Below are 22,170 nucleotides of genomic sequence, written 5' to 3'. Positions count from 1 at the left end.
TATATATATATATATATAATTGTATTGTATAACATATACAATACTAACGGTATATATGATATATTTCTTTAAGTTGCATTATCGTTTATTTAAAGAAAATGGTAAAAACAATTTTAACGACGGTTAAGGAACCGTAGTTAGAATTATCCTTTATTCAAAATAATAAATGCAATAATAAATAATTAGTAAATTAGTATTAATAAATACATAATTAGTGCGTTAGTATTAGAAAAATGTTACATAACCAAAATAAAGGAGAAATGTACTTTTGTAATGATATTTACCAGAAGTTGTGATAGCTGCGACAGTTGGGATGTGAGATAATGACAAATTGGTTGCATTATATTCATAACTGATTGCTGAGGATGCAAGTGGCTCCGTAACGAAGGACAACCGGTGGCTTCACATATGGGAGATGGTAGCACCGATGCCCCACGCGATGCAAATACCGTTTCCGTTTCGCTTACATTCAATGCAGAATTCAACATTCCTACCAGCTGGTCCGCTGACAGCAGAAGTAAATTGTAAGTATGCTATGACGCATGCAAGTTTGTTAAATACTTATAAGTAAATCTATGGAAGTGTCCCTCTCCGATTTTGATAAGCTTTTAATATGTTGGAATTTAGATTAAAATAGAGTATACATATTTTTGTTTATACGTGGTTATATGCACTTTTAGGGAATGAAATACCCTTTTGAAAATATCGACTGTTTTCTTTCGAAGTAAATATCGTCTAAATTATCGTATAAACCTATTATGTTTTTTTTTTTAAACGTTCCAAAGCATTTACAGTATATTGTGGACTTTATCTTATATCTGCAAATATATGAAAGCTATTGTATTGAGCGACAGGCATTAGTATATTGAACTTTCACTGTCGATCTTTGAACATGTCGCTAGGTACAACAACAGTTGTCATTTTTAAACCATTTAATTTTTATCTGAAAAGTACTTTCTATCTTTCATAGTGTAAACAATATTCGTTCCAAAAGAAAAAAAAAAACAATTTTAATTCTAAAAACTGTGTCACCTTTTAAAAGTGCGTATGAACACATATAAAGGAAATACGTTTCCTCTATTTTGATCTAGATTTCAACATATTACAAGCTCCTTGCAATCGTAGTAGGACACTTCCTGTGGGTTTCCTTGTTTAGTTAATAATTTAGTAAATAGCCTCAAAGTACCAACAAACAAATACTATTACGTTTGAAACCACTTTAATATTTTTAAATTAATATCGTTAGATAATATTTTATATTACGTAACAGTAGGTACTCCTAAAACAATAGGTAAATGATGTAATATCACATTAATCTAATTTTTCGTATTACTAAAGCTATATTTGTTTCTTTATGATAAATACTTTGGTTAATAGCAGCAAGTATGAGTTCAGCAGGTTCTTTTTCCACAGTGGATGGTTCAGATGCCATGTCTGCTACATGCTCAAAATCTTCTTTAGGAATATTTAATATGTCCGCCATCAATAATTGTTTTTCGAGCAGGGTCTGTTTTATTATTTCGTCCTTTCGTCTCAGACATTCTGAAAAGTTCAAAATGTTTGCATAATTGTTTTTACTGTTGAATTGTATTTCGTTCTACTACAAAAAAATAGTAATTTTTATAACGTTAAAACATATTCTCAGATGCAAACCGCAATTATTAAATACTAAAAGTTAAATATGTGTAAAAAGAATATCTTATTTTTTTACACTTTTATATTAATAGTTGATTAATAGTTTATTTTACAACTTCTATTATAATAATATGGTTTAAATTTTATGAAAGTTTTCACCAGCAGAAAATATCATTAGCTTTCTGTAACCGCGTTAAGATTTGAATTAGATTAAATTTGAAATCATTGAAAAAAGAAATCTCTTACCTATTGGTGTGAAAACTGGTTCTGCAATATGCACCGGTGGTACTTCCACGTGAACTTCTAAAGGATCTATTAATGAGAACTGAGTACATGTAACCATCCGGAGTGGTTCCGCCATACCTATATATTACAAAAAAAAAGGAAATATTAACAATTTTATGGAAGTATATATGTGGTTTTATTATTGTACTATTAAAAACTGATAAAAACTATTAAAAACTGGTAATAAATATTCACGTTACCAAATCCACGTCACATATTGACATATGTTATCAAGATCGTCACGATGAAAGACCTTCAAAAGATTTTACTTGGCATTCATTATTTATTAGAAAGTTATTTGAAGAAACTATTTGAGTACTTAGATAAATATTTAAAAATATGCAGTCAAATGTAATGCAACTTTTAAATCTCGCTAATCTCTGACTACTCGCTAATCAGAATATTCAAAACTTATAGTTTCTGTGTAGTTCTTATGCCTATACACGATATTACTAAATATTTAATCTGTATCTAAAAAATCTCCAAAAAATTACATTGAATTGAATTAGAATAGGTTATCGCTTAAATTTCTCATCTTCTTAAATTGATGAGCTTATCTTGATAAAAATAATAAAGATCGCTACGCAAGACCTCAAATTTACAATTTTCAATACTGTTTTTATATACACATCATTCTACATACATCAGTGTTTGTACATACGTTATACGAAATTTCTGTGATTTAACTTTTGTTAAAAATAAATAAATAAATAATAATTATAATTATTAATTAAATAAATTAAATTAATTAATAATAATTTTTAATAAATAATAAGCATAAAACTTTTCGAAGGTAACTCAACGTCATGATCTTGATAATGTATGTAAAGGTCAAGGTCATCAAGAAGTGGCATCGATAGTGAAAAAATTTATCAAAAATGTTTGTAAAAATTGTTTGTAAACATTAATTTTTTTTCATCTCTTGAGTACAACACCTGTTGTTGGTGACTCAGTAGATTGTTGTTGCATTCGCTGTTGTGTTTGTTCCGTCGTAGGAGTCTCTGTAGTAGAAGAATCTGGTATCTTCTCGTCATGTTCTTGCATATCAACAGCGGTACTAATAGTAGTAGTAGCAGTAGTAGTAGTAGTAGTAGTAATAGTAGTAGTAGTAGTAGAAGTAGTAGTAGTTGCAGCGGTAGAAGCAGAAGTAGGAGTGGAAGTAACAGTAGTAACAGCAACATCATCTTGTCCGAGTTCTCGCGATTCTCGATCCTGCAATTGATCCTTCTCAACGGTTATGCTGTCCGCTTCCGTGACAGAGGGAGACGCGTCTTCCGTTATGTGCGTCGGCTCTTCCGGAAGGGTAGTGGGCGGAGTTGGCCTTCTACCCTGACGATCGCGCGTCTTGTAAGCCTCCACAGCCTCGGAGATGTGCTTGCACCAAAGTTTGCGCTCCGCGGAGGATGGCGCCACCAGATTGTACATCTGCGCTCCGTTCTGAGAGGTATTAACCAAGTAGAGGGAGTCCTTTTCAGCAGCGTTGTGACGCACCAATACGGTGGACAGTTTGACGATCGGACTGAGCACGGCATTACCTGCTTGATTTGTCGTGTTGATAAATTTTAGTAGATACTTATCGTCTTGCCGATGTAGGAAGAAGATTGTATCGTCGAGTAATACCACGTGCAAATCCACCGGCTTTGGCACCGAACGATTTGGCATCGAGCGATTCGGCTCGGTGCGACGCCATTGCAAGGGTCCTTCATAGATCAGCTTACGCTTCGTGATGTCGAGGTTCTTGAATTCCTGTACGGTCGGATGATCAAATTTGTCGAAGGCTGACCGATCGATCGTTCGTTGAATCTCGGCGAGCCGCTGATGATCCTCGGCCTCCCTCACTGCCTGATTCACGCGACTTAGGATCTCTTTGCTGCGTTCAAGACTTCGTAACACGGCCGCTTTCTCCTTTTCATTACTATCTAGCGTATACTTAGCAAGATTCTCGAAAAGCAGCGGGTATTTAGTCAGCCGCAACATGCCGGTAAGTATGTGATCCTTCAGCTGAAGCCGGCGGCAGAGTGGATTTGCTTCTATCTCGTTCAGAAAAGAATTCAGTTTGGAATCCTTGCGTCGACGATCACGCAGAGCGTCTAATGCTACCTGCTGCTTAGCACAATAAGTCGACGCGGCTCTTTCAAACGCCTCACCGGCTTCACCGTCGAACATCTCCAGCAGAAGCTCACCCACGTCACCCACGCATGGATTCTCCTTCTTCTTTCGCTTCATCGATTGATTGAAGCGCGAGTGGATCATTAACATCTCGTCCAGATTTGAGAAAAGCAACTGTATTTGATCTAATGGCAGCACTTGTGACTCCAGCAACGGTTTATGGAAGACATGCAGAAGAACGTTCAACGCGCGAACATGGGAACGCTCGGTATGAAACAGTTCTGAAAAAGAGTACCAATGGATAAAAATCATAACGAGCTAAGTATTACATTTTATTTGTATAAAAGATTAAAATTTTTTTTTCAAATACCAATATATTTACGGCAGTGCATAGATCAGAAAAGTAATTCTGTTAATCTAAAATTCTTCTTTCTCTCTCTCTCTCTCTCTCTCTCTCTCTCTCTCTCTCTCTCTCGCTCACACACACACACACACACACCGACATTTATAATTTTTTAATTTAAAAATACATATTTTAAAGAATGCAATTTATGTATAATTGCAAAGAGTTATATTTATTTAAACTAGCGTTATATGATTTCGATTTTTGCAATATAGCAGTCCCTCCTCTCTTCCAATTATATCATAAATCTGAATTATTTCTTCTCCTTCCCAAATCTATTCTTCCTTCTTCAAACTAATCGTTCTCAATATTTATATAAAAGTAATTCCAGTGAAAAGCGATATCTTCGAATCGTGCCTCTTCTTAAAGAAGTAGACTAGAATGTTAATAATATGTTGGGAACAAATTTGTGAAGAACGTTGCATTAAACCGGAAATCAAATTAAACATTACATATATATTTCTTCTATCACAAAATTTCATATTAATTAGCGCAGCTTTTTTCCTGGACAGTTAATCGGTTTAAGTAGATTACTTACCATTAATAACTTCTTGTCTTTTTTTCTCGGAATTGCTAAGATGTGCAAGAACATCCTCAGCAACAGCTTGACTCCAATCAGGCGGGTCAGCTTCGACATCAACATCACTGTCCCACGAAGTTGATGCGTTTGTTGCCGACGTGGTAGGATGTACTTGTTCTAGGCTGGTACTAGGACTATCTAGACTCCTTGTCGATAGGCTGCTATTCGACGAACTGCCAGCCGAGTTTCCAGGAAACGTATTGGAAGACTCACAATCGCTGAAACCGACATTATAGTGAATAGTTGGCAATTTATGCGTTTTGCTTATTTAATAGTTAAGATATTTAGAGTCTTTCAATATTCGTCAATATAATGTACTTCGAAAACTAATACTCATTATATCAACATTATAAACAGGATATTTATGTCCTTTTTGATGCTATAAAAACTTACTAATTGTGAAAGAAACAGAATTTGTTATCTTTATTTTCTTATTTTTTCAGAAATTGAATGTGCGTAATATGAAAATTTTTATACATGGAATAAGTTATATTAAAATATGGAAATTAACTTGGGTAATTTAATTCTCCTTTATAATATCCAGAATGTTAAAGACAGTAAAAAGTGTTGACATTAAAAAGATAGTTATAACTTAAACACCAAATTAAAGTAAAAATTGTGTTTTTATATAAACTTTATTTGTACTCGTGTTTTAATATTAAGCCTATAAAATAAATACCACAGATAATGAAATATTTTATGTAAATTAAATATGCGTACAGTTTTGTGGCATTTGAACGTGATAACAAAAGAGAAAATGATGGCAAAAGGGGAAATGCAGCGAAAGAGAAAAAAAGAGATTTAATTTAAGATTTCTGGATACTCGCTATGGCTGTCCTTCTCTGATGACGTCAGAAACGAGAAAAATCAATTTATGTGACGGTATATGTAGAAATAACAGAAAATACACACAAAGCAATACTCGTGATCGACTCAGCACACTTGTAAAAATGTCCGGACGCTTTCCTTTAACTTCGAACAATTAATAAATAGCCGTAAATTAGTGTAATATGCAACTTATGTTTTTAATCTATCTTTTCTCATGATTTCTGTTTCGTTAATTTTACGGCTATTTATAAATTCAGAAAAGCGTCCAGACATTTTTACAAGTGTGTTAAATCGATCACGAGTGTTATTTTGCGCGTATATATTTTTTTAATTTCCACATATACCGTCACATAAACTGGCATGATTTTCCTTACTGCTAACGTCATCAAAGAAGGATAGCCATAATGAATATCTAAGAGCCTTAAAGCGGAATTTGATTTCCGGAATACGTTCATATTCTCTGCTATATGTGTGTATGTCATTGTTATTATGTACAATGTTATAACTATTTTTTTTACATCGCGCGAAAGGGCTAATTTTACGTTGGTAAAATATACCTTTCGGATCTTGTACGTTTTTTAACGCGATGCAGATATTCGCATGCAGTGACGTCGTGATCGCTCGACATCGGCACGTCGGTGACACTTTTTTTGTCGTATTTTTTCGACGGAATAACGTCGATGGCAGACTGATTTAAATTTGGATCTGGTTCTGCGTGCAATACTGGCGGCTCCGACAGATCACTGGAATTCCCATTGCTGTGGGAAGCGGTTCGCAGGCGGGCGCGTTGCGAGCTACGCTGTCTCATCTCTTATTGTGTTCTAACAAAGAGACCACATGAAGTTAGAAACTCAGGTGTGAACTGAACTTTATGACTCAACTTTATAACTGAATAGTTTATAGAAGTGAGAAGGACTCCCTGAGTACAAACGTAGAATATTAGTTGTAGATGGTTAATCATTTAAAAGTTATTAATAAAAAAAGATTTCAGTGTCCGCATAGATAACATTTATTTTGTTCTTCTATCACCTCTTTTCGCTTACAAAATAATTAAAATGTTAATATTTTATTAAAAAAAAGAAAAAAAATACAGTTGGAAAAAAATACGAGAAATCAAACCCAGACTTATGTCTCAGCAGTCGAATGTCTTACCTACACTGCTACGCACCTCTTCAAACTTCGGCTATGCTACACCGATCTATATGAAAGGTGAATTTTTTTTCGTTAATAACTTTTGAATGGCTGATCATCTACCTAATATTCTATGTTTGTACTTAGTGAGTTCCCTTCTATAAGCTATTACAATTTAGTTCACATTTGAGTTTCCAACTTCATGTTGTCTCCTGACTTTTGATGACTTTATGAACGACGTTACTTGACACTCAAATGTTTTTCTATATAAACCTAACACATATGTTCTTAATTTTTCTTCACAGTTTGTGTCAACTCATTTTAGTAAATTTCATACATCTATGTGGCCAATTAATAATGCTGACAACTATATAAAGTTTACATTTTAAAAGTAATTAATACTTATTTTACACAAATAAATTTCCATCTTATTAATTTATCCACGAAATATTTTGCACCATCGTGGAAATAATTTCATTTTGTCGTTTATTTCTTATTCATATAACGACATATTTCCTGCATATATAAGTTGTTTGTCGCTAGGCACGATAACTGCCATATATTTATAGATTAAGTCAATATGAAAAGTTCATTAACATTTTGCAAATAACCACATAAATGTTTGAGTTATTAATTAAAGAAGATAGGAAAATAATTGAGCGTGATACGACAAGTGATGAAAGGCGAGATAGGCGAATGCTGGAAAACGGCCCAACAAGTAAGAAGAGTGACGAGGCCAACTTGCCTCTTGTACTCAGTGCTTTCTGATTTGCCATTCACCATTTGTCATTCAGTGCTTTCTGATTTGCCATTCCGATCTCGTCGCTCGCTGCATCACACACAATTGCATAATTATAGTAGGATCTCCCCATAATCATTTTCTCGGGACAACAATTGTAATTAAATTAGTAGATAATAAAAATAATATAGTAAACTAGTAGATAATATGATATAGTCAACATTTTAAATATTTCCGATTCAATACTGTGAAAGCTGTATAACAGTGCATTGGCATTTAACCTAAATTGTATGAAATAATATACTTATACGTATAAGATCTCAGAAAGAAACAGAGAGTACGTGTGAAATTAGTAAACATTTTTTTTTACTTTCACAAGTTTCATAGAAATATTTTGTTAAAAAAAAGACTAAAAATGTCATTAACACAATAATAAACATAATATATTATTCTTCAGCAAGTAACATAAAGTTCCTTTTTCCCTTCTTTATCTGCTCTATTGATTAAAAATAAACAATAAATCGCTGAATCAAAATTATCCAAGTTGTATTTTCTTTATAAATTATTAAAACTTTCTTTAGAAATAAATCTTTCTAAGAAATACTAAATAACACAATAATAAATAAAAAATATTTTGTTATACACATATGAATAATAATAAAATTTCTTTATATATTTGACATACTTTAACAATATTTGATAATTAACTTATATCAACAGAAAGATATTGTAACAATTATAAATACACTCAAGTATGTATATACGTGTGCATGCGCACACGTGGATGCTAAAAATATGATATAGGTACAATGGTATTGATTCGGAAGTATCGATCGCTTCGAAATAAAAGCCAAGACATATCCGTGCTCTGACATCACTCCGTTTACCAGCGTGCACATGTATTAGATGAATCCGATAAAAACGGATAGCTTTCTTTCCACCAACCCCTTATCGATCCTTTAAAATAGACAGGCGTAAAATAGAACAGCATTCTGGCAAAAGCTTCTCGAGCGAGTAATCGCGACGTCACCTTAGATTTTCAAATTCTTCGTTTATACACGTGTCGTATTTTCGTCATAGGTCATAGGTTTGTTTCGAATGTCATACAGTCTTGCAAACTTGACTATAAGTTTTTTCGATTCTATATAAACAGAGGAAGGCTTTTAATACTTTAGGCGTCTTAATTGTGAACGTCATTCTAACATTCATTTTTCATTAATTAATTATGACTATACGCGTATTTTCAATATATTAAATAAATAATTTTTATAATTTGTGTCCAATAATAACTAGTACATTTGCACATATCACGCGCGTGAGTGAGACAAGAATAGAACAAGAAAGAGAGAAGGAGAGAGAGAGAGTGTGTGTGTGTATACATGTGCGTGCACATATGCTTGTGTCAATAACTTTTATATTTTGTATTTAATGTTTATACTATACTTGTTAACTAACAATTAAAGATTAATTGTGACTAACAAAATAGGATAAATACATCTACATCCTTTACATTCAATAACATTTCACTAACTTCATATACTATTTAATGTTTATTAAAACAGCATATAAATAAATATAGACATATAATTTATTATATCAGATGTTTAAGATATAGATTAAAAATAATTTAAAGACATTTAAGAAGATTTATTAAGATATAAAAGCTGTGCCAACCTATAGTTGTTGAAAATACTAGAAAATGTTCAATATATTATAAATTAATTAATGTTCAATAAATATTATCACCTGAACCTCAAAGAATACTTAGCAAAGATAATTATTTCAAGCAACATAAATTAAGATAATTCTAATTTTTCTGATTCTTATATAAATATTAATTTTGTGAAGATTTGTTTTGTTTCTAATTATTTTTAATGTTAATTTTAAATTTAAATTAAATTTCGTCTAAAAAAAGTTATAAAATAGGATTAAAAATAAATTCCTTTTTATTTTGTTCCACTTTTGCTAACAATTCGAGAATGATTGACCGCAGAATCAAGACGACGCAATAGTCCATCCGCGAAATTGACCGCAACAACTACCGGTTGTTCTATTTCTTTTTGGATATTTTTGCTTTTTTGTATTATAATATTGCTATTTTGTATTATAATATTTTATCTTCGCTTTTTCACAGAAAACTTTTATATATACATTTATGCATGCACGTATGTTCTCTCTCTCTCTCTCTCTCTCTCTCTATCTCTTTATTATTGTCTTTGAAAAGTTCAAATTGGCTACTGTTTAATTTATTTTTCTATCGTTTTAAATATAAACCATTCTCATACTATAGTTTTGAGATGATCAGAGTTTCCTAATCATGAATGGTGAATTGTACGACTAAATATATGTTTTTAGTTTTGTTACGAAGGCGCTTGCGCGGTTTTCTATTAGATAATCTCAAGATGTTCGCGAAAACAGACTCTATATTGACAAATTTATTGTTTCCGTTATGCTGTCGAACGTATATAACTTTACGTTTTTTTTTAGCAATCATATGAATAACCACACGCAACTTTCTTTCTGCAGTTCTTACGACTTTCAACGATTTATCAGCATATAATAAGTTTTTCCGCATTGATTGTGCTATTCAAAAATCAATAATCGTATATTTCTTAGATTTAGTAATTATATATAGGTGCGGATTTCTTTCTGTCTTGATTGGTTTCCTGAGATAAAAATAAAAATCTGTAATGTTAATTCAGTTATGATATTCTATTAAAAATATGTTCATTCATTTGCGTCTAAATCTCAAACTGTCAAATCGAGATATTATTAATCTCGGATAGTAAAAATTTTAATGATATGCCTTGATCGCGAGACAAGACAAGCTTTTGGAATAATAGAATTGTTGAGTGAGTTTGCAAATAATTTAACCCGCACAAGAATATAATTCAAAATAATACAGAAAAATAATCAATTTCTAATTATAAAAAAATTTTCTTTAATATTTTTCTAAACTTCCCTAATTTTTTGTAAGAATACTATTGTACGTATAGTATATTGTTTATATAATTTTACTTTAACTGAATTGTCAGAAAATCATGGTTTGTGATGTAATGTTAATTTTTGTTAATATGAAAATACTGTAAACATATATTTTGCCCACTAATTTTTTTACTATGAAAATTATGTGTGAAATAAAATATTTTTATCAACTTTTAGCTGCAGCATATAAAACTATTTTTTTCAAAATTAAATAAATACAGAAAAATACATTATAATTGCGGCATATTACTGAAATTCGTTTTTTTTTCTTAACAATCAACTAAAAAGAACAATTTCAAAAACTAATAGGGAGAAGTTTAGTCAATCATTTACTTAACATTTTACTTTTGTTTACTACAAAATTCTAACTTTTTGCAATTAAACATTTTGTGTTTAAAATTTCCATAACACATTCAAAATAGATTTGAAACTTAATGAATGTTTAATATCAAAGTTGCAAAAGACCTTGAGAACAGAAGATCTAATCATCAGTCTTGTTATGAAATCTTCCAGAAAGCTATGCATAGCTTCAAAACCCTATTAATAATCCACATATTCACAGATATCTCGTTTGAAACATGCGATTTTGTCGAAGATTGAATTGAACTGTCCGTTGTTGAACTTGTCAGAGGGTTAAGCTGGGCCACTGGTGCGGAATTAAAATCCACGTAGATTTAGATGTCGTATTTATCACAATTCACCGTAGTGGAGTAATTGAGACAAGAGATTAAAAGCGATATTATAATATACGAATGAATCGGAATGAGAGCGAGAGCACGTAATCAAGTTTTCGACCAGTCCGAATGTAACGAAAAAAGCAGCTGTTTTGAGAGCGTCCCAAAAGCGTAGGTGTTTTGTGTCTCATTTCAAGACGACGCAATAGTCCATCCGCGAAATTGAACGTTTAACGTCACACTGAAGGTCTTCCGAACGAGAACCCTCGTGTATATACACCTTTACACGACAAGAAACGAGGCATGAGCCGAGTCTGCGCTCTTCGCACGTGGATATTATGGAAAAGCAACGGAAAGCAAGGCGTACGAAAAAGATAGCACACGATAATAACTGCCAAAATCCCGTGAGCAAATATTTGCTTTTTCAACTGTAGCTAGACGCAAATCGAGTTAATCTAGTTGTATAACTACATATTTAACATACAGTAATAGTCTAGCGAATAAAATATATTGCTTTATATTTATATGATAGTATGAGCATATTCTTCATCAATAGTAGAAGTTATTTCAATATACAATAATGTCTAATAAATAAAATCACATTAATAAATAAGCGTGATTATAAGAAGTCATCTAAATACGAATACTTTTCGAGTTATTTTACTTTTCATTCTTATATATATATCTTATATAGATATCTTTCAGTATAAGATATAAAATATCTCATAAAATATTCTTTTTCTGATATCACCATCTTAATACTTTTGTATATAAAATAGCAAGTAGAATCGATCGCTGTAAACAAGCATAGAGAAAGCCTGACAAAAATTAATTGAATTTTGTAAATGCATCGTACTAACGTGCAATGATTAATATCAGTAATCAATTTATCTCATATTGTTATATAAATATTATATGAAAAAGTGTTAAGTTTTAAAAGTGTGATGTTATCAAAAAATAAATATTTTGAAATATTTCATACTTCGTTTAAAAAATATCATAAATAAAAGTAAAATAACTCGAAAAATATTTGTACTTAGATGATTTCGCCCTAGTGCTTTTATAATAAACAGAGGAATCGATTTGTGTTAAAAAAAAAACGTACAAAAAGGACATCGCGACGCGAGATTTGGCGTTATGATGAAATACAACTCCACACCTATTGGTTAGTTCAGGACGCTCCCGTACGATGGCAGCCTTCAGTTCGTCCAGCTGAAAGCTGGACTTCGTTCATAGTCTTCTTCGGCTAAAGAAGCTCAAAATACACTACGCCCTTCAAATTCAAATGTTCAGAAGAATCTTTTCTGAATGAAGTCCCGGCTTAGCCACTGTTTACGTAGACGTGCCGCTGGCTCCCCATGATTTCTTGCGGTTAAAATTATTGTATAAGATCCAACTTTCATCACTAGTCATGATCTTTTCCAAAAAAAGATTCCTTTTGATGCCGTTGAAGCAACATATCGCAGGTATTCACACGTTTCACTGGCTGCCATTCACCATTTCACGTGTGGCACCCAGACATCCATCCAGTCGAGTTGAGAATTCTACCTTCTTCAAATGGTCATTCACGATGGAGACGGACTTGTACAAAGTATCAGCGAGTTTTTTAACGGTCACTCATGGACGAGGTCCTTAAGAAGCGTCTCATCAACCTCCTGAAGCCGGCCAGAGTGATCTTAATCTTCCAAGTAGAAATCACCATTTCCGAACTGTCGTAGATGAATGACACAGGCATCTCACAGGCATATACAAAGGAATCTCATTTAGGATCAGGCAAAGCCGTGAAGCCACACAACATCACACAGCGAAGGTGGACTTTCTGATTCTCAATCTTTCTATTTAACTTCTGCCGAAATGGTTGCACTTAGGAAGGCCTGCGAGGTTCTCTTGGCGGGCTCACAGATCCAGTAAGGTTTGTTGACAAACACAAAATCGTCCGAAACGCCCTTGCTCTCACTGATTACCGTAGCAACGCGAAACGTGGAGCAAAATTTGAAACGAACTTTTCGAACAACTTAATATAAGTACAGCTCGATCACTCATAAAGTTTTCAACGCAAAATATTTTTATTGCTATAAGGAATTAAAATGAACGGGAAAAACCTATACTACTGTACGTTGTAGCGTACCTGAGCACGCGAATATTCTACTCTGTAATTTGTTCATTTAAAACGTTTCTTATTTCTGTTATAGCCTTGATATTCGATATTCGATATTTTGCGTTAGAATGTTCATCTCTGTTTGAGTTCCCAAACCTTGCCATATTAATTAATGTCGTGAGCGCTGGGATATTCTGTATAAGGTACAAAAAGCCCCCAACTCAATGTTCTTGCAAATACTTGAGAGTTGCATTGAGTGATTTTACCATATACTAGTAGGGATATAGAACTATAACATATTTCAAATTTGGCAAAATCCGAGAAGACAAACTGTGGTAGTTTCTTAAATTAATAAAGATATTAGTTTTAGAAATAATATTCTTTAAACTTTTAACTTTACACCCTATATAAATATCAGTAATGAAGCATTTATTATATAAAATATTGTATAAAAACAACTTACTTTGTTTTAGAGAGATTCGGATCACTGGTCTTCCTTTTTTCCCTCAATTGCCGCTGTAAAAAAAAGTGATTTTAGTCACAAGTTAACTTAAATTACTTAATAAATATGATATTTACTTAAATAATATGATATTTACTTTTTCATAAGTTAACTGATATTTACTTTTTCACAAGTTAACTTAATATGATTCTTAATATGATATTTACTTTTTCATAAGTTAACTGATATTTACTTTTTCACAAGTTAACTTAATATGATTCTNTTTAGAGAGATTCGGATCACTGGTCTTCCTTTTTTCCCTCAATTGCCGCTGTAAAAAAAAGTGATTTTAGTCACAAGTTAACTTAAATTACTTAATAAATATGATATTTACTTAAATAATATGATATTTACTTTTTCATAATATCGCAAAGCCATATTTGGACATTATATGTGCGAATTTGATTAATATAAATTAATATAACACGTATTATTTTCAAAATCACATATTTTTCACTGATCTGTTAATCCATTTGGAGCCGATTTTTCCTTAATAAAAATATAACAGCTGTAATTTTTGAATAATTAATAATTGAAATAAAGAATTTTTAGATTAATTTATTGGATGTTCTGTATTGCAAGTAATTTGTAGGCAATTATACAGGGTGAGGAAAAACTAGGACCCCAAAATATCTCAAAAAATATAAGTTTCATAGAAAACTGTTTCAGATAAAAGTTGTAGGGTTTAGAAAGATCTATTTAGTGATCTTATTAGTTTGACTTTGGACTTGAAGAGTACGATCGTGGCATAGCAGACAACGTCACCTATAAAGATTACCTTTATAAATATTACAAATAACGATTTGAAATAAATACATTGCATTAAAACTTGCATTTAAGTTCGTATAATCTATTTTTCATTCTTTTTAATTTTAAGTTTTTTTATTATAATCATGATCTTTAATGAAATTTATTTAAGATCTGATTTTATTTCCCTTTTCTAATAAATTCGAGTCTTCATATGAAATAACTAAATCAGTGGTTAATACAGTCACATGATTAAATATTTGTAAATAATATATTTAAATATATGGTTTATGTATATGCGCGCGTGTGTACGTGCATATATATATATATATATATATATATATATATAATTACCTTATGATGTATCCGTTCCTTGTAACTTTCAGACCTGTTGATGTTTGACGTCTTTGGCTTACTGGAAATATTTTGCTGGACCCTAAGTAATCGCAATTCATAAAGCGTAAATTAATATTCACGATGCAAGCAAATCGGATAAAACAATAAATATTTATTATTAATTTATTGACATGTTTATAACACTATTATGTAGAAAAGAAAGATGACAATAAAAATTCAATAATTCAGAAAATTCTTCGGGCAAAGAATTTTTTTTCGTTCATTTTTATGTAAATTTTGAGCTATTCGAGTGCAGAGATGAATCACATATGAAATTATAGGTTATGAATAATTGTATTTAATTATGGATAATATATAATGATAATAATTATAATAATGATCTATAATTAGATGATCCATAATTAGATGATCTATTAGATATCTATTAGATATGATCGGAAACAATTTTATCTTTTATATATGATTAGATCAAGTCAAAATCTATATATAATTATATTTATAGAATTATAAATAATTATATATAATTAGATCCGAACTTTTTTCCCGGAACTATAAACTTAAAAAGTGATTCTCGTGCAAGTGTACAAAACAATAATAATGGATAAAGATTAATGTTTTATTATCTGGATACATACATCTCGGAAATATCTTCTCGTGAAGAAGGATTGTCTATGCTCTCAGCATGATCACTTGTTCCTCCTAAACCGGAAATTCGTGCTCTCTCGCAACTGTTGCGAACATTTCCGGTTAAGCTACCTGAACGTTGTTCTCCTGGAATTATAAATTATAATAATTAATCATTAAATAAAATTATTAATTATAAATAAAATAAACTCGGCATAATGTAAAATATCAATTTTGTATAAAGATTTATTTAATTTTTAAGAATGCTATTGTTTAATTTGTAATTTGTATGTCAGTTGCTAAAATAATATTTCTACCTTAATATACTATTCGTCACAGTTATTAAAGGGATAGTCTATTTCAGAAATCTCAACAAATTGATTCGAAAAATCTTATCGAAAAGTTTTCTTGTTGTAAACGTTAGAATTACTTTTCAAGAATATGTTCTTAAAAAAATTTTGCGAAATTCAAAAAAATGACGAAGTTACAGGCTTTACTTAATTTAAAGAAATAACGTTTATATAAATATAAAAATTGTTTACTTGATTTGAATAAATTTAAGCATCAAAATTGGAAAATATCTTATTTTTTATTTTAATTAAATTCAGATTTGAGCTGTGTCTTGAACGATGCCTCTCGGATACCGGGCGCCCGAAAAAACGGCACGAATTAATTTATACACTTAATATATAACTTACTGGTTCTTCTCAAAACCAATAGTTATAATATAAAAGTATTTAGATACAATGCGCCCGAGCCGAAGTACCTCAACCGAAAGTGAAAAATATTATGGTTGCTTTTCAGCAAGGAAACATAGAGATACATAAAGTTATTTCATTGGCTTGGTATTATCTTAAGCTTATCAGATAACATATATAGGAAACGAAACAACTTTCTCGTATCTTTTTGTGCTTCTTGCTGGAAAGCAACTTATATACATCGTATATAGATGTGTGTTTAAAACTTAATTCATAACGTGATTGGAAATTCTGAATGTATCCTAGATATAGTAAGTATTTAGAGATTCTTTTCTTATGATTTAGGAAAAGTAATCCTACGCCTGGGTTATGTGATTCATATAGCTAATCAAATTGATTTTTTTCAATGATGCTTCTCTTTATATGTAGGATTTCTATATAATATTCACTTATTCTAAAGTTGTCTTAGGTAAGAGATTTACAAAATTTAGACAACATTTAATTCCTATGAAGATATTACTATGGCGTTCATTAAAATTAATTAATAAAGAAAAAGAAAATTATGTCAAAAAAATAAGACTTACCGCTTTCTCCATCTGTCAATGCACCAGAATCTTCTTCACCTCTTTTATTTTTTTCCACTATAAAACCGGAAAAGTAAAACTTTTGTAAGATTATAATTTAAAGTAGCAGCTTAATATTTACTAATATATACTAACTCTTAAATTACTACACTGAGAAATCCATTTGGTTGAATCAACTAAATTCTTATCTGACTATGGGCAAACAAGTTTTTCGTCATAAAAACCAAGGTTTAATCCTCTGAATCAAAGATTTGGTTCTTTGAAACCTCTGAAACTTCAGAGAACTAAACTTTCAATTAGAAAACCAAACTTTGGTTATTAAAATCAAAAAATTTGTTTGCCCATAGTCAAACAAGAATTTAGTTGATTCAACTAAATGGGTTTCTCAGTGCATGCTTATCCATAGTAGCTTTCTATTAAGTGGTCGTGTAAAACGAAATGTCACTTATATAACAAAGTTGTTTTCTAAAACTGCATTTTTATCTATACACGTTATTTAACAACAGTTAATTTTGCGTTATATTCCAACCATATTTCATACTGAGATATTTCCTTACACGTCTATATAATTTTATCTTTTTTGAGACACACTTTGAATCTCTTTTATAACTAGAAAATATAAAGAATTATCTTGGTATTATACTGAGATTAGATTATACTAAAAGTTTAATCAAAGATAATAAATGTTTAATAAAAGATAATAAATGCCAAGAATGAATTAAATTTTATATATAAAATATTAAAATCTTGACTTACGATGAAATATATGGTTCTGCGAATGATGATGATGATGATGATAATGATGGGATGAAGGAAGTTTTCTCTCGGGTCGAATACGTTCCATCAGTTTACTAATTCTATCATTGGTTCTTTCCTTTTTCATCAACGGGCCCGGGCAATTTTCTTCTACTACACGGACACATTGTCGATGTACGCTGAGAGAACAATCTGTCAATTAATTAGCAAAATAATATAGTCCTGTTTTGACAAGCTATCACATTGCGATATATTAATATCAAATTGCATACCAAGACTTTCTTATTCTAATAAGTTTTTTATGATGACTTTTTTTATTTTTAATAAGCTATACGTGATTAAAAATAAAAAAATTTTTCAGGAGTTAAAAAGATTTGTAAAGCTGAGTGTGATATTTTCAGTGGTATACCTGATAGAAATCTTATGTTAAAAATTGTATTGAAATTCTTTCTCAATTGACCTCACTTCATTATCATTCCGTCAATGTACACAATTTTCAGTTAAATTCAGTAGATTTTGACAGTATATTTTAACTTTCCTTATATCTGAGTACTGGTATACTATGAACTTCATGAACAGTGAGATAAAAGTTACTGAAAAATTACTGAAATAAATTATTAAATAATAAATTACTAAAAAGTTACTGAAATATATTATAATGAATGATATTTCAAAATAAATCATAATTTCCTTCATGAAATTCATTGTAATGTTGTGAAATATAATGAAAATTAAAGTATAATTCTGAAAAATAATAAAAATTTTTGAAATATAGATATCATGAAATTTACTAAATTAAATTGAAAACTACGTATATTGATGAAATGGGGTCAATTAAGAGAATATTCCAGCAAAATATTCCTATCAGAAACATTAAAACTATGTCTATGATAGGTGCAGTAAGCCTTAAGCCATAAGAAATTGACCAATTACAATGGATTATTCTTCTTACATGCGACTGTAATTGGTCAATTTCTTACGGGTTAAAGCTTACTCTATACCTATGGATCACTTCTTGCAAGAAAAAATATTTAATTCTCAACAAGCTGTAGGAAATGCCTTTTGCGATTTCATTGTCATTCATTCTACAGGCTTCTTCGCTGTCTGACATAAACAAATCATCGTTAAGATGGCAAAACTGTGTTAATAGTTTAGGTGTATACTTTGATTAATTGTACTGCTTTTTGTTTGAGATATAATGAACCAAACTTTTGATTCGAAATCGGACATTTAATATTTAACGATCTAATATTTCTACTTGCAACTATCTATGCGGCTTACTAGCTATTTATTACGCTATTTTTTACAATTATAGATTTTAAGTGCACCCACGAAAAGAAATCAATTAAAGTTTCTTAAAAATAAAAAATTTACAAATCTTTGTTCATTAGAAGCTTTCTGTTAAAAGATATGTATGAGAATAATTGTATAAAAATTTATGATGTTAATCTACTAGCGTAGATTACATTTTAAAAAATCATGTTTTCGAATAAACTTGTATGAATAATGCTAATTTGTTTTCAAAGAATATGCATTTTTCTAAGGAAAATACTGAGTAAGAACATTCTTATATATTTTACATACCACTACACAGGTATCCCTGAGGACCGATGCCACCAATGATAAGCTGACAGTGATTGCAATAAGTTATTGTGAAGTACTGATGTGCCACAAAATGGTGTCCTCTGATAGTCATCTTACGTGTTTTACCAGTAAGCAACCGTGCCTTGATATTGGATTTATCTTTTGCAACGAAAGTGGGCACTCGATCGGCCCAAACCGGACGTAATTGAAAGATCTTTATCAAAATTGTAGCTAGACCGGCTGCCGTTGTGAACAAACGCAGATCTACATGTTCCTTCTCTATATCTTCTCTGAAAATTTATAATTGTACATTTATATATACATCACACATTACTGTTCAATATAATAATATATCTTTTTAACTTAGATTAACCATTAGTAATACGTTTACTAAGTATCGTAAATAATATTGAGATAAAATAGTTGGTCCGTAATAATAGAAAAACAATAGTTAATATAACACGAAGAAGCTCGATTGTACGCTAAATATTTATAAATACAATTTATGATATATAGCTTTGACACTACCACATGGAAATGTAAATTAAACACTTACATAATATTTAAAAATCCATAAAGAAAGAATTATGTTTCTGATGTTTTCTATATCTATATCTATTTCTATATTTCTATACATTATTCTATATTTATAGTAGTTGAGTATATGTTTATCAAACAATTGGATACGAAACAGTTAAACGTTGATTGTTTCAACGTTGAAACGTTTATTCGACCCAATCACTGCTATAAGAAGGTTTAATAAATCATTTATTAATTATGACAATTAATAATATTGTATAGTAATACGTAAAAATTAATATGTTCACTGTCCAGTTTAAAACAAAATTAACTTTTCAGTATATAACATAATTATATTATTTAGTTTAAAAAATCTTTTAGAGTTTTTAATTTTCCAATTATTTCGTGATTTGTTAGAAAAATATTCATAACGTTTTAAATATACATAAATTAGATTAAAACAGAATTAAAATCGCATTTCATACACTGCCAAAAATGTCTAATTATAAAACTGAAAGATATGTATGCGAAAAATGTCTAATTATAAAACTGAAAGATACGTATGCGAATAATTGTATAAAAATTTATAATGTATAGATTACATCATCAAGAATATCTTGATCCATATACGATTCATTAATTTTCGAATCGAATCATTAATCCTGGCCCACGACAAAAGTGACATATTATCTATCACAGAACTTATTAATGGATAGTAAATGTGTTAAATGTTGTGAATGTCATTAATTTTGACAGATGTATTCGAACGTATGTTGTAAAACAAAAATCGTGATAATTTTGTGCAAAACATAATCTTACAGGTAAGGTTCCATTTTCGGCAAAAGATACGTTTCAATGATCTTTGTTTCACGTGCTTTATCAGATATACTTTCATCGAGCGAGTTGTCTGTCGGGCCAAAAATTGTAGCTAATCCTGCGGTCCTTTTCTGTTGGAAATGAATCAACTGTTCATTCAATTCTTCCTTCGCCCTAGTACGTGCTTTCCAAAAAATCTGTTCAAAAATAATCAAAACATATTACAAATTTTGATACAGTTAATATCATTTCTTTATAATTATAATTTATAATTCCAAATTTTTTAAAGATTATAGATTTTATATGATAGCATAAAACTAAGAAAATTTATAGTATGTGATGCAAAATAATAAAATGCATTACATGTTTAAAACATTTAATCAAGTTAAAAACAGAAAGTAACACGTACCTTTCTAAGAATCTCTTCTTTATCAGACTCCTTGAAAAGGACATCGTCTATTTCATTCGCGACATTTTCATCTACATTATGTAGACGTAATGGCTAAACAAAAAGTAACTATTTTATTTACATTAAGTAACTTATACATTTACATTAGGATTGAAGTATATAAAGCTTTATATTTGAGAATTATTTTAGAGATTAAAGAGATACAATGTTTAAAGTTTTAAAATGGAGACTTTTTAAAGTTCATGTAATCACTAATAATATTTTGATTGTGTCATTGAACGAGTTCTGACGGTTATTTGTATAGAATATTTTTATCTTACATTATTTTATTACTTACCGCACCAGGTACTAAAAAACTAGAATGTATTTCATATGCCCATTTTTTCATTTCTTTGGCATTTCCCTCCTTGTACAAATCCGTTACCAAATAAAATAACTGGAAAATTAAACTAAATTAATAGAAGTATTTTGTGTTTTTATACAGAATGTCCTATTTTAATGCACTTGAATACCTCCAGAATTAAATGAGATATCAAAGTCCGGTTTCTTCCAGGTTGTATTATTTTGTATTTAACAATAATTTGGCAATAATTAAGTTTAGGACATATATTTATATAAACTTTTTGATTCTAAATATATTCCCAAATTGATCCTTGACATATTTCTGGTACGTTTTCAGACACCCTGTATACTGAACAATCGAATAAACAAACAAACAATGCGCGAAATTTCGCTGTTATGATTTGGAAGATGCATACGCTGTAATGAATTTAAACAAAACGTTCAATTTGCGGACCCATGCACCGATAAGTTGATTTACTAAAGAAAGTTTGATGGGCGCAAGATGTATGTTAATATATTACACGTTCGCGTTTCGTTTGCTCAGAGTACAGGTCCACTTTAAGGTTCCTGAGTAGTCGCTTTGACTATCTTTGTTTAATGACATCACAAGCAAAAAAATGCCAGATATTTTCAAATAAAAAGATATATGCACAAAATTATATTTGTGATCTACTCAACATACTTGTAAAATTGGACAAACATTTTTCTCTTGTTAATATAAATAGTCACAAAATTGATATGGAATCTTGTCTTCTAATCTCTTTT

General features: G+C 30.4%; 1 protein-coding gene and 1 long non-coding RNA gene across 12 annotated transcripts in view; both read right to left on the bottom strand.

The window, feature by feature from the left end:
* Positions 1 to 22,170, bottom strand: part of LOC106746314 (rho guanine nucleotide exchange factor 12) — a 52,133-nt gene that overhangs the window by 4,679 nt on the left and 25,284 nt on the right. For all 11 annotated transcript variants that reach the window (XM_014622804.1, XM_014622805.1, XM_014622807.1 and 8 more), the window contains 14 exons: positions 21,401 to 21,499; positions 21,064 to 21,156; positions 20,658 to 20,851; positions 19,320 to 19,609; positions 17,736 to 17,927; positions 16,980 to 17,036; positions 15,709 to 15,844; positions 15,071 to 15,152; positions 13,931 to 13,983; positions 4,971 to 5,230; positions 2,856 to 4,310; positions 1,882 to 1,998; positions 1,366 to 1,542; positions 285 to 505 (listed from right to left, as the gene is read on the bottom strand). In XM_014622804.1, coding sequence (XP_014478290.1) covers positions 285 to 505; positions 1,366 to 1,542; positions 1,882 to 1,998; positions 2,856 to 4,310; positions 4,971 to 5,230; positions 13,931 to 13,983; positions 15,071 to 15,152; positions 15,709 to 15,844; positions 16,980 to 17,036; positions 17,736 to 17,927; positions 19,320 to 19,609; positions 20,658 to 20,851; positions 21,064 to 21,156; positions 21,401 to 21,499 — 3,426 coding nt within the window. The remainder of the gene's footprint in view (positions 1 to 284; positions 506 to 1,365; positions 1,543 to 1,881; positions 1,999 to 2,855; positions 4,311 to 4,970; positions 5,231 to 13,930; positions 13,984 to 15,070; positions 15,153 to 15,708; positions 15,845 to 16,979; positions 17,037 to 17,735; positions 17,928 to 19,319; positions 19,610 to 20,657; positions 20,852 to 21,063; positions 21,157 to 21,400; positions 21,500 to 22,170) is intronic.
* LOC106746317 lies at positions 7,255 to 11,606 on the bottom strand. The gene is made up of 3 exons (XR_001374588.1): positions 11,161 to 11,606; positions 8,598 to 8,851; positions 7,255 to 7,800 (listed from the first exon to the last, which is right to left on the bottom strand). It is a non-coding gene; the product is annotated as an uncharacterized LOC106746317 (long non-coding RNA).

Source organism: Dinoponera quadriceps, unplaced genomic scaffold (assembly GCF_001313825.1).
Source record: "Dinoponera quadriceps isolate SergipeBrazil2010 unplaced genomic scaffold, ASM131382v1 scaffold566, whole genome shotgun sequence".
Lineage (NCBI taxonomy): Eukaryota > Metazoa > Arthropoda > Insecta > Hymenoptera > Formicidae > Dinoponera > Dinoponera quadriceps.
Note: the sequence above shows the minus strand (reverse complement) of the source record. Positions and strands in the feature narration are given on the sequence as shown.